At 33.6% G+C, this 13,792-nt stretch overlaps 1 protein-coding gene across 3 annotated transcripts in view; it reads right to left on the bottom strand.

Annotated features, from left to right (window-relative positions):
• Positions 1–13,406, bottom strand: part of dom (domino helicase) — a 107,934-nt gene extending 94,528 nt beyond the window's left edge. Inside the window, exons 1-3 of one of the 3 annotated variants that reach the window (XM_089086501.1) lie at positions 13,335–13,406; positions 7,338–7,504; positions 3,474–5,029 (exon numbers count right to left, since the gene is read on the bottom strand). In XM_089086501.1, the coding sequence (XP_088942627.1) occupies positions 3,474–4,994 (1,521 nt within the window). In that variant the 5' untranslated portion in view covers positions 4,995–5,029; positions 7,338–7,504; positions 13,335–13,406. Of the gene's footprint in view, positions 1–3,473; positions 5,030–7,337; positions 7,505–13,330 lie in introns of all 3 variants that reach the window. The other 2 variants (XM_089086500.1, XM_089086502.1) reach the window with 2 other exon arrangements.
• Positions 13,407–13,792: the final 386 nt, after the last annotated feature.

Raw genomic sequence — 13,792 nt, 5'->3', positions numbered from 1 at the left:
ATACTGTTTGTGTCACATTGATATATATATATATATATATATATATATATATATATATATATATATATATACAAATAAAAGTTCAAATAGGGATAAAATCCTTTTAATAGACAGTGATAGAAATTCACAAAAATACCAGATATTTCAGTCACATATACAGTGACTAGTGACTTCGGTCACATATACACATACTTTATGAGACTAGGCTCACGACCAAGTGTCAAAGAGAGCTGAGCCTGAAGGAAGTAAAGCAGCTTGGTGCTACAACTTCCCAAGAGAGAGGAAAGCTGGTGATCATGGTGGGCACTATAAGTGCCATGGGAGGATTTATTCCAGCCTTTCTGATGTTCCCATGAGCACGTTCTGTAGAAAGGCTTCTTGACGGAGCCCCCCATCCCTAGAGACTGCTGGAGTAGCAAGTGGCAAGCCTGGAAATGCTTGGATGACAAAGGATCTGTTTTTGCTGTATTCAGAGCACTTTGTATCACATGTCCACCCATCTCCTGAGAATCCTGTCTTGATTCTGATGGACAATCATGAAAGTCCCACCAGTTACAATGCAGTTTCGTTGGCCAAAGAAAAGGGAATATATTTACTTACATTCCCACCGCACACATCATCCAGGTTGCAGCCTCTATACATTTTGGTTTATGGACCTTTAAAGACTTACTGGTCACAGGCAATGGAGAACTGGTTGAGACTTCATCCTAATCAAGCAGTGATGGAATATGAGATTGGTGAATTACTGGGGGTTGCTTTTCCTAAGGCCTTCTCTCAGACTAACATCACTAGTGGATTCTCAAAGCCTGGAATTTTCCTGCTGAATACTGCTGAATGCAAGAGTCTGACTTTCTTCCTGCTTTGCAATGAGAAGATACTACTGAGCCGGGAAATCAGTCTGCTGCTGTTCATGAAAATTTATCAGATCTGCAAGAGCTTCGGTTGAGTCAGAGTCCCAGTAGTACAACCCATTCAACTTCGTTTGTTTTACCAGAAAATGTTATACCCCTGCCAAGAAGGGAAGGTACAAACTGAAAGAAAAGCAGTAAGTCTTGAATATCCAAGATTTTGATTTCTACACCGGTGAAAGACTCGATCAAAGCTGCAGAAAACTAAAGGAAGGCAAAAAAAGAGAAGGAATTAAAGAAAATCGAGATAGCGGCTCCTGCCAAAAAGCTGAAGATTCAGAAGAAAACTACCAAGAGATTGGTGACGTTCAGTGACGAAAGTGGAGATGAAGCAGGACTGGGGGATTTTGAGTGTGACGACAATTCTGACGACTCGTTCTGCTCTGAAGATTTCCGATTGGCGGAAGAGGAGCCTGTGACTCCCAGTATCTGGTCCGGTGACTCTGTTCTTGTCGAGTGCAAGGGGAAAAAGGGATTGAAATTCTACACTGGTGAAGTGCTTAAGGCCGAGCCAGACGGCTATACTTTCAATTTTCTGAAACAAACTGTTCCAGCCTGGAGGTTTACGTTTCCAAAAGAGCGCAATGAAGCGTATGTCAATAGCTCAGAAGTAGTGATGAAATTGCCAGTTCTAATGGTCTCGCGTGGAACAAAATGCATTGTCAAGATGATCAGCTTTGATGCAGACCTGACCAACTACTCTGTTGAATAATTTTTTAAATAAGCTTATTGTATTTTTACAGTTTTATACCACAAAATATATGAAGTTTTAATTGATTTATCACAGTGTCCCAAAGTACCCACCACCCTGACCCATAGTACCCGCACAAGTGGTACTCTGGGACAAAACAGGACCCCCTGAAAATTAAGTCTTGCTAATTTTACTGCAAGCAATATAAATCTGAGAAAAATCCCAGTAAAAGCCAAATGATTTTGCCACAGATTGATATTTGATACAAGAAAATTGGACTGTAGATGTAGGAGATATTGAGCTTTAAGTTGAAATTGTCCCAGGGTTCCCGACTCTCCCCTATATATATACATATATATGTATATATACATATATATATGTATATATACATATATGTATGTATACATATACATATACATATATATATATATATATATATATATATATATATATATATATACATATATATATATATATGTATATATACATATATATATATATTATATATATATGGATATATATATATATATATATATATATATATATATATATATATATATACATATATATATATATATATGTATATGTATATATACATATATATATATATATATATATATATATATATATATATATATATACATATATACATATACATACATATATATATGTATATATACATATATATATATATATTTCATTAATATATATATATAATATATATATATATATATATATATATATATATATATATATATATATATATATATATATATATATATATATATATATATATATATATATATATATATATATATATATATATATGTATATCCATATATATATATATATCCATATATGTGTGTGTGTGTGTGTGTGTGTGTGTGTGTGTGTGTGTGTGTGTGTGTGTGTGTGTGTGTGTGTATATATATTATATATATGGATATATATATATATATATATATATATATATATATATATATATATATATATATATATATATATATATATATGTCTCTCTCTCTCTCTCTCTCTCTCTCTCTCTCTCTCTCTCTCTCTCTGTGTGTGTGTGTGTGTGTGTGTGTGTGTGTGTGTATATATATATATAATATATATATATATATATATATATATATATATATATATATATATATATATATATATATATATATATATATATATATATATATATATATACATATATATATGTATATATACATATATATATATACATATATATATGTATATATACATATATATATATACATATATATGTATATATACATATATATATATATGTATTAATATGTATATAATATATATATATATATATATATATATATACATATATGTGTGTGTGTGTGTGTGTGTGTGTGTGTGTGTGTGTGTGTGTGTGTGTGTGTGTGTGTGTGTGTGTGTGTGTGTGTGTGTGTGTGTGTGTATATATATATATTTATATATGACTTCCCCAAAGCACCAAATCCTACATGTGCAAACTTTTTTGGGGGTCCTTACTCTTAAGGGTGCATGGTTTGTAACAGCATTTCTTTTATTTTACAGTTTAAAACAAAAAATAATATTGTAAGGGAAGAGGGTAAAAAGAAAAGAAAGACTACTCACATCAGTTAAAAGTAGACAAGTCCAAAACAAGAGTTGCTAGGAGATAATTTGTCACTAATTTGTAAGTCAAAATAATAAACTTTGGGTTGGCTGTAAGTCTTGTTAGTATCTATATATGAATCTTTTATCTATTCAACTGGAGTAGCTAGTTTATTTTGTGACCTGAATAGCTAGTTTGTTCAAGTTACTATTGGTTTTTAGTTCAAAGCAAAATTAAGTTTAACACAAAGTAGCAAATGAATTTCAAAACGAACCTCAGCAGAAGCTAAAGTGTTTCCTTTTGGCTGGAAGGCCTCAGCAAGTTCAACAGCCTCTGATAACTTAGTCCTTCTCTCTTTTGCACTATCATCAGTGTCATTGATACCAAGCAATGCTTCAAGGCCAACATCTTTGCTTTCATTTTCCATTTCTGGAGTTTCAATTATCATTTCTTCTACCAGTTTAGATTCACTATCAGAATCACTCATTTCTGTTTCACTTTCATCATCACTAATAATAGTACTGACGTCTGTCTTTTGATGCTCTTCACTATTAATATCACTGTATTTCTTAAGGAGATCTTCTATGGGAAGGTTTTGTTCAGCTTCTAACTCTTTAATTTCATCTTTATGATCAACCACTGGTTCATTTTCTTCTTGTTCATCTAAAGTTGCCTCATCATCATCAGAACTTTCATCTGCTTCAAAGTCACTACCACTGTCAACTGGTGTTTCAATTTTATGATCAAGATATCCAGGTGGTAATGAATCTAACAGATCTTCAAGGGGTATTTCAGATTCTTTTTTTAAATAGTCAATTTCTTCAGCTACACTTGAAATATTCATATCTTTTTCTTCTTTATCAATAGTCTCTTCATCATCAGTGGAGCCATCTTCAGGCTCAAATTCAATGTCAGATTCTCTTTTGGAAGATGGAGGCGTTTCTGGAACTTTACCTTGCATTGTTTCAGCCAATTGAGAAGAGAATTCTTCTGTTTGTTGTACAATCAAGTTCAACTGCTGATTTAACATTTTCTTTCGCTTTTCTTCAAGTAACAGATTCTGCTTGTATTCTGAGACTTTCTCAACATTTCCCCAAAACTGTCTTACCTCTCTTGCAACAAATGAGGCTATTTTTCTCAGTTTAGTTTCTTGCTCTTTCTCAGCTTTTAATGCAGCTTGTTCTTTGTCCTGAAAATACTTCTGAACCATTCTTGCACATTTTCTGGCTGCAGCTAACTTCCATTTTCTTTCTTGGACAAAATCAGCTGCAAGCCAATGAACTTCTTCAAGTAAATAATCCCAGTGTGTTTTTAATCTATGGGGCTCAGCTACCTTTGGTAAGCGTTTCTCACTCCATAGCCCTTCTCTTTGAAGCTCGACAATTCTTTGGACAATAACAGCTTCATGTTTAGCCCTTTCTGCAAGCTGCTCAGGTGTAAGAACAGATGGCCTACCAGGACCAGAATGTCCAGGAGTCTTTAGAGAGACTTTTAGTGGTACAGATGCCACTACTTGTTCAGTCTTAAGAGCTTTGGGCTTTTGAAGTGCTGGCAGAGATTGTTTGTCAAGGTATGCATGGAGGTCTTTGTTTGGTTCTTTAGACCATTCAGAAAATTGTAGAAAGTCACCTTCATTTTGCAAATAATATAGCTCAGACTGGGACTTAACATATAGTTCATGAAGGGCCCTAAGCTGATTGTTCTTATACTCAAGGATTTTCTTCAGTAAATCATCATCACTTTTGAAAGTTTCATCAATTTCCAGTTTCAACCGTTTTTTCTCTGGTTCAGACATCTATGCATAAAAAAAGATACTAGGTCTGTGTTGGCCTGAAAATAATACAAAAATCAGTTTTGATTTGAAAGGTAAATAAAACACAATTGAAAACAGACTGGCACCATGTTATGGGGAGAGGGGAGCATTTGATCCAATCTTTCCCCTTCCCCTGCATACATTTACAAATTCAATATAATTGACTTTTTAAGAGCATTTAATTGACCACTTTAGGATTGATTAATTGCAATGAAATATGATTAGGGTTCTTACAACAAGGCAATAAGAAACGAGATTTTCATCTCGATAGACAATACACAAGTCTCTTTCCACAATGGGAGACCAGAAGTACCTATAATGGATGTGAACCCTGGCAGTGCTGCATCGTTTTTATAAACATCCTGCAAAAATCATGCATCTATGACCCATTATTAGACATTATCTTAGTTTCTTGTATAATAGTCCCCATGCAGATTCCCTTACTATATCTCATAAATAGTTTGATAGGAAATAAGAAAATTTTTAAAAAATTCATTTGTCTCTTAGATAACTCTATTTCTGGGTGTAAGAGCTTTTTACAACACAATTCTAAGACTTTTGTCTAATATGTAAAATAACTGCAACCAGATAACACTCCCAAAGCTTAGGACTGGGATTCATTACTTTGACAAAGAAAATGGGATCATTACTTTGACAAAGAATATGCCACCGCCTGTAAAGGCGGTGGCATAATTTTGTCAAAATCCTAGGGTTTGGAGGGGGGCAAAGTTGGACCCAATTTTCCAAAATACTTAAATTATGCAGGTTTATCTTAGTTTTGACAAGATTTCTGAAGAAACTAAATTTTAGCTGGGAATCAAAGAAACCAAATTTAGAAACTAAGTTTAGAATACACACCAAATTCATGAGATAATTTTGCAACAATAAAAATACATAAAGACCAAAAAATAGTCAACATTCATAACATAATACGTTAATATTAATAGCTATATTTAATCACTGATTACCTTTAAAGGGCTTCTAATCTGATCAAACAATAATTTTTTACCTAGTTATTTTAAATAATTCAGTCATTGTAGGTCACATAAGCTGATTTCTTCAATTAGATTATTTATACACAAAAATAGTATGAATTTAGTTGCATTTGGGATAGCAACTTAAAATTTATTTCTAAAAAATATATGAATAAGAAAAACTTGGAACGGTCACTCACTTTTCTAAGAATTTTAGAAATCATTGACAAATTTATTCATGTTTGTCAGTTATGATCACAGTATATAAATTATAGGCAGTATGATCTTTCCCTATCTCACCCATTATGAAAACCCAGACTGAGGTGCGAGTGCTCCAGAGAATGTAGAAACATAACCAACATTAGATCTTTTCACAGGTAGACAAGTCAGATTTCTCTTGAATGCAAAACTTGGCTTCAACGTTGGAACACTAAATTTTGAAGAAACTAATTTTAAATTAATTTATTCCAATACATATATGAAAAATTAGATGTTTTTAGGAATTAAAACTAGGTTTTGAAGTATCAAGTTGGTTTCAAAGGCATTTTGAGAAAGTTTCTGCCAAAATATGTGTTCCAGGGTAATTGGACTGCTGATGGCAAATCAAATGAGAGCTGTTTGTACAAGCTAATACAAGAATAAGTGGGAGGAGCTGTTTGTTTGCACCAAGAATGAAGAGCCAGAAATTATCTGCAGTAAACTTACTGCTATATCTTTATACTGTGGTTATGATTCAAGGAGAGTAAATAATCTTTCCCAAGATTATTTAAAGACAAGACTTAGGGGCTAGAAGTCCCTCATAAGCGGAATGATGACTTTTTGGGAATTAGTGGAAAGGGTGTGCCTTACAGCCCCAGAGTTGAATTAGCACCAGCAGCAGACTTCCTAGCATGGGTACTGAATTTTAGTTCATTATTAATGGTGACGTGCTTGTTATTTACAGAGGAGATTGAGCGGCCTGAGAGAAAATAAGAGCAACAAAGATACTGTTTTGCCAAAATGAATGATAGAGTACTTGGCAACATTGAATTCAAGAAGCCAAGCCTCAACCATTGACAAAGCAGTCCAAGATTATTTTATAATAGGGCACAATCTTAACATGATAAAGCTGGTCCAAGAAGCTTTAAATCATCAGCATAGTGTTAATTCACTGCTGATAGTTTAATTATGCATTTAATTGTTTAACATTAAAGATTACATGCATATAAAAAAGAAAAGGGCTGGTGCATCTCCTTAAAACAAGATTTCCCCAGAAACTACCTTTAGAAAACATGGAAAATTTTGATCTTAAAACAATTATATGTTTTTTAATTAGGACCAAGGGTAGGAAATAATGCTGGGAGAGTATTACCTTAAATTGCAGCTAGGAGCAATCTAAGGATTTCTCCTTGTAGAGCTCTGGAATGATGACTAGTTGTATGCAGGTTCAATGGTGAACAGGTGCTGTTCCATCTTTGATAGCATGACAATTGAGTTTACACTCTCTGGAGGACTACTCAGCATCTAGCCTTCATTCAGCTGAAACAATGGATTCAGCAGTAACTGTTTCATTGGATAGCTTGTTCTAATTAGACTCTATAAATTGTGGACGGCTTGACAAGTTTCAGGTGATAACCTCTAGTTTTAACCCTCATTAACTTATAAGCTAGAATGGCATCACCTCTATTTCTCCTGTATGCAAGTGCTGTAAGTTTCAGCTTTGCTAGTTGGGTAGGATAGCTCTTGCATGTTGGATATCACTTTGGTGGAAGTCTCTGCACATCTTCCAAAACATTTATGTCTTTTAAAATAAGGGGAGGCAAGAGACATTCCAACTTCAATCTTTGGATGCACAAGTCCCTTGTACAGAAGACTAATGACTTTAGCAGAATGAGAGGAAAGAGTACTCTTAATCAGCCCCATAGTTGAACTAGTACCAGCAACAGACTTCTCAGCATGAGTGCTGAATTTTAGGTCACTGTCAATAGTGATTTTTATGGAAAATTTTTGCATGGATGTAAATAACAGGAGATGAAGAAGGAATGGCAGTCACCCTTTCATGCTAATACAGGATGTTTCTATTAATCAGATTGTCAGTTTCCTTCTTATGTTACCCACTTCTTTAAAACATAAAAAAACAACATTTTATCACAATTCCATTTAATCCAACAAAACTAAAGGGATAACAGTGCAGATTTACCATTCTTCTGAATGAAACATCATAAAAGAAAAAGAAAGTATAATTGTTAGATTTAATTAATTCTGAAAACTACTTTACCTTTTTTAGATAGTTATTTCACTCCCAAAGACACTTCAATTTATTCCCTCCTCCCTACTTTTATGGCCAAATATATTCAGCCCAATTTATGTATTCTCTCTGAACTTAGCTGTTGCCTGTTTGCTGATTCTTCCTGTCACTCTTTGCTTGTTTGCCATTATGTTAATTTGAACATGAGAGTCACATGAAAAATTCTGGTAGAATATTTATGTTGGGCTGAATATTTAACCATTATGGGGGGAGGGGTAAAACAAAGTACTTTTAGGAATGATGTAAGCATTTTGGCATTCTTAAAAAGTTTTCAAAATTGCAGTGTTTTAGTCTGAGAGACAAATCACTGAACTTGATTCTTCTCTTTTTATTTTAGCATACAATGTTTATTTCAGAAGTTTGGTAGCTGAGCAATGTTACCAAACTAAATTTCACTGAATTTAAACAGTAGAAACTTAAACAAAATATCTTAATGAAACACAAGATTCAATTAATGGTAAATTCTAGCATATACTTTTTTCTAGAGCTACCTTTAAAAATACTTGTAACATTCAAGAGCATATAAATCTTGCAAAATATATATGCTCAAATGAAGCACAGGAAAATTTTTTTGGGCCTCACACCTTCACTCAATCACAAATCACAAAGGTTTAAAAATCTGCAAGATTATTAGTTAAATTTTTGTATGAATGCAGAATTGGTGCTCTTGGGAAGCTGAAAAACGATTTTTACTTCAAAATATGTAGATTAAAATGTAGTTTGCACATTTTATAGCTGCTCAAGCTATACCTTACCAACACTAAACCCCCTGCCTTAATGTGCAAATATAAAGATCAATACATATTTTGTTCATGTGTTTCTATTTCTGATTTAATCAGCATTGATTTGATTTACGGGAATCCAGTCAAAACCTGAGTGATGCTTGGCAAGATATATGGAAACCATATAATTTGGTCTGAATATTTGCAAATTAGAGGAGGGGGTTAAATTAGAGTATAAGCAGCTTCAAAATGTGTTAACTACAATTTTTCTGTGTATTTTGAAGTTAGAATTGTTTCCTTCTCAAGAACCCTAATTGCATAGTGATACCAAAACCCTTATCATGGCTAAAAATTCTAAAGGATTCTTCATAAAGCTGAATTTATTTCTACTAAAACAGCTGGAATGGCATTTTTAAAACCCAAAGCTAATGAAACAGAGAACAGACAAAACATTTTTTCAGAATTTAGATTGGTATAGACCTGTTTTGTAGGCCTGTACATTCTTGTAAGGGTATTAGCAGAGCTGTTTCTAGGGTTGGTGGTGCCTCAGGCAAAATCATTACAGATCCCACCTCTCAACTCAAATATAAGGAAAAAAGCCAAAACTTAGTGAAAAAATTGATCAGTCATCAAAAGAGCAACCTCCCAGATGCCCTCCTAGCCATGGCACCCAGAGCAACTGCCTTGGTTGCCTCCCCTTTTTAAACAAACCTGGGTGTTATTCTATAGTTGCACAGTCAATGGAAAATACTGAAGATCTAAAATAAAAAATCCAAAAAATTATATCATTACTAGCTAAAAATCCTTCTCTTTAATCCTCCCCTATGTGTAAATAAATAACCCCAAATTATATGTTTCAGACATATTTATCAATTTTTTGTTCAAATAGATTTAATGGCAAAAAGCAACATCAACAAAGCACAGGAATGGGAAAATGCATGGGAAAATATAGAATTTAGTTTTTTACATGGATTTGATGGCAAAAAGCACCATCAAAAAAGCACAGGAATGGGAAAACATAGGATTTGGTTATTTATTTGCACATTTGGAGGGATTTGAGGGTAAGATAAGTGAATTGCTTTTAATAATTATATAACAAAAATTGTTCATAAAGTTTCAGTGTTTTCTTTTGAGTAGACCTTAGGCCAAACTGTAGACTAATACTCTTCTAAGCCTTAGAAAAAAGACAAGGTTTGACATAGTAGCTTGGCAATACTTTCAGAGGGTATATCTTTGCCCTTGATTTCATTTACCAAACTAAACCACTTTTCAAGATAGCTAGAATTTTTACATTGTATTACTATATATACTATATAAGGAAAAAACAGGTGTGGGTAGAGCAGAGTATACAGTCAGGGAAAAAACTGATAAATGTAAGACCATAAAATAATGAATTTAATTGGTAGGCCTGGCTTACTACTTTTCTTTGGGTAAAATTCAACTTTAGCTACTTTTGGCTATCTTAGAAAGGGGTTAGGTTAGGAAAATAAAACTTTCAGGGATGGGTCTATGGGCTGAAGTATGTCCCTGGAAAGTATTTTGAGGTAACTACCTCCACTCCTTCTCCCTTAAGAGGGTCCTGACCTTTAAAAATCTGTGTGTTATAAAAGTGAAACCTAGTAAAATAGATCTTTTGCTTAAATGAAGTACAACAAAATTGTTTTCAGCTTCACAACTTTGCTCAATCCCAATTTGTAGTTTTAGATATATTCAAATACATTTCCAAAATTAGGAGAAAAAAAACATTGACATGGCTTAACATTCTACTCAAATAACAGGAATTACATTTTTCAGAACTAGAGCCACAGAAAAGGAAACTGATAGTTGAAAGTTAAGGTAAAATGTTGTTTTGTCAATATTTCAACAGTGTCATGTAGGCAAATTTCAGGACCCTCTAGAGGGAGAAGGAGTGAAGGTAGGTACTTCAAAATACCTTCCCAGTACATACTTTAGCCTGTAGACCCATCCCTGGAGGTTTCATTTTCTTAACCTAACCCCTTTCCAAGACAGCCAAGAATAGTATTTTACTTAAAGTAGCATTTTAATTTTTTTTTTACCCTCAGTCCTTCAGAAGTGGCCAACCCCTGGAAATTTACCTAACATTTTTTTTTGGCTTAAACTTTATAAAGGTGTAGACCTGTCAGCTATGCAATCTTCTGATCCCTAGAAATATTAAAGGAATAGACAGTAGTTACCAGACAGACGCCTTACCAGGGCAATATTTGGTAAATTTCTAGCTGGTGCTATAATTTTGTTATGATAAAAGTGAAAACATCATTTGATGCCTTTTATATGCTCTTTCATAATTCAATGATTGCTTCTGAGGCTAATTGCATCTTGATCCCTAAAGGTATTTTATTTGAATTATGAAAGAGCATAAAAAAAACATCAGATGATGTTTTCACTTTCATCCTAGCTAAATTATATGACCTGCTGCAAATTAACCACAAACTTTACCCACACCCCCTAAAGTGCAAATATATACTCTGAGGTGCAATATACCCTGAATTGTTGACAGCAAAGTTTTGAATCCCAAATTCAGCACTATTTTTGTTGACAGCATTTGAAAAACTTGGAACAGTAGGAAAATGGTTTATATCTATAGCCAACTTAACTTGATGGCAAGTGCAATTTAAGGTAAGACAATTTTTTAGGTAGGCCTATGTTTGAGTTGCCTAATAAATGAGGTATAAATTGTTTAGGGAATGTACTACTCTTCTCAGTATTTTGGGAATATACTACCCTTGAACAACTTATTAAGCAAGTAATATGTTTTTAACCACTTTTCAATAACTTAACTAGTGTTGCTAACTTCTTTTTGTGGTTACAAAAATGAAATACCTATGGAGCCAATTAAGGGCTCAAGATGCAACTAGCCCCAGAAGAAACTGTTGAATTATGAAAGAGCATTAAAAAAAGGCATCAAATGATGTTTTCATTTTTATCCTAGCTAAATTATAGTGCCACCAAGATATTTACCCAATATTCATGGCCCTGGATTCATTCACCTAACTCAGCTACTTTCCAAGATGGCAAGAAACTCCTCTCCTTTTTTCAACTTTTATTTTAGCTGAATTATAAAACTCAGATTGATCAATCACAAAAATCTCAGCTGTATTTAAAGAAGCAATTATTAAAGACTTTTTTTAATGTTTGTTTGTTTTTTTATGGAACTTGACAAATTTATGATATTTTTCTTTTAATGTTTTAGGTAAAATTGTACTTCAGCTACTTTTGGCTATCTTGGAAAGGGGTTAGGTTAGAAAAATTAAACTTTCAGGGATGGCTCTACAGGCTAAAGTATGTCCCCAAGAAGGAATTTTGAAGTACTTATCTTTACTCCTTCTCCCTGTAGAGGGTCATAACCTTTAAAAAACTGTGTGTTATAAAAGTGAAACCTTGCAAAATAGATCTTCTGCTTAAATGAAGGGTCAATATCTACCAAATCATATTATTGAGTTAGGACTAAAGTGAATACACCATTTGATGCCTTTTGTATGCTGATTACAAATATAACAAGCATTTCTATCGGAAATGAATTTCAGCCCCCCCTATATATGCCAATTCAGGGTTAGGTTAGGTATAGCCTATATAGGGGGGGGGCTTAAATTCATTTCTGATAGAAATGCGTAGGCTATTAAATTTGTAATTAGCATAAAAAAAGGCATCAAATGGTGTATTCACTATATTCCTAACTCAATAATATGATTTGGTAGATATTGACCAAATGAAGTACAATTAAATTATTTTCAGCTTCACAACTTTGCTCAATCCCAATTTAAAAGGTTTAAATGATATGCAAATACACAACCTAAATTTTGAAAAAAAACATTGATATGGCTTAAAATTCTACTCAAATAACAGGAATTGCATTTTCAGAACTAATGGCAGAGAAAAGAAAACTGATGAACTCAAAATAAGGTAAAATGTTGTTTTGTCAAATATTCAATAGGTATATGTCATGTAGGCCAATTTCAGTACCCTATAGAGGGAGGAGTGGAGGTAGGTACTTCAAAATACCTTACCTGGACATACTTTAGCCTGCAGACCCATCCCTGAAAGTTTCATTTACCTAACCTAACCACTTTCCAAGATAGCCAAAAGTAGCTAAAGTATAATTTTACCAGTGTCTATCTAACTCCAACTTTATTCCCCATTTTCGCAGGGACATAGCTCAACTGGAAACACTGACCCATCAACCAGAGCTTTCACCACTAGAATCTTCTTTGTTATCCATTTCCATCGTCCTAACAATCACGTCTTAAACTCTCTAAGAATAACATAACACAATACTGACAACAATTAACAAAACCAGATTAATAAAAGACAAAATACCTACGTTGCAATATATCAACAAGATTACAAATTACAATAATCCGATTTTCGTCGCCATTTTTCCTTAGGGAGGTTGATGAAATTGCAGAAACTGAAACAATATTTAATAGATGTCGATTACATCGCACCTTTAGGGACTAGCTAAGCGGCGGTCAGAGGCTGGAGTCCAAAGCTCAAACTTTTGGAATCTTGAACCGTCCTATGATGGACCATTCTTCAAAGGCCCGATGATTTTTAGCTTTATGACTTAATCCCAAGGGCGAGCGTAGCGTCTGAGTGCTATATTAAATTTTTAGTCTATTTCTGTAAAATAAAATGCACATTTCTCATAATAAAAGTAAAGAGCATAAATATTTGACAGATGGGGGAGAGGCTTCCACCCAAGGTCACCGGGAGAAAATTTTCCAGGAGGGAAAGACGCCAAAATATCAGTTCTGGTTGGGTGATAGGGAAAATATCTCA

The sequence above is a fragment of the Artemia sp. Qi Xiang Cuo genome, chromosome 3 (genome assembly GCF_049724085.1).
Source record: "Artemia sp. Qi Xiang Cuo chromosome 3, ASM4972408v1, whole genome shotgun sequence".
Lineage (NCBI taxonomy): Eukaryota > Metazoa > Arthropoda > Branchiopoda > Anostraca > Artemiidae > Artemia > Artemia sp. Qi Xiang Cuo.
This window is presented reverse-complemented; position numbering and strand designations above follow the sequence as displayed.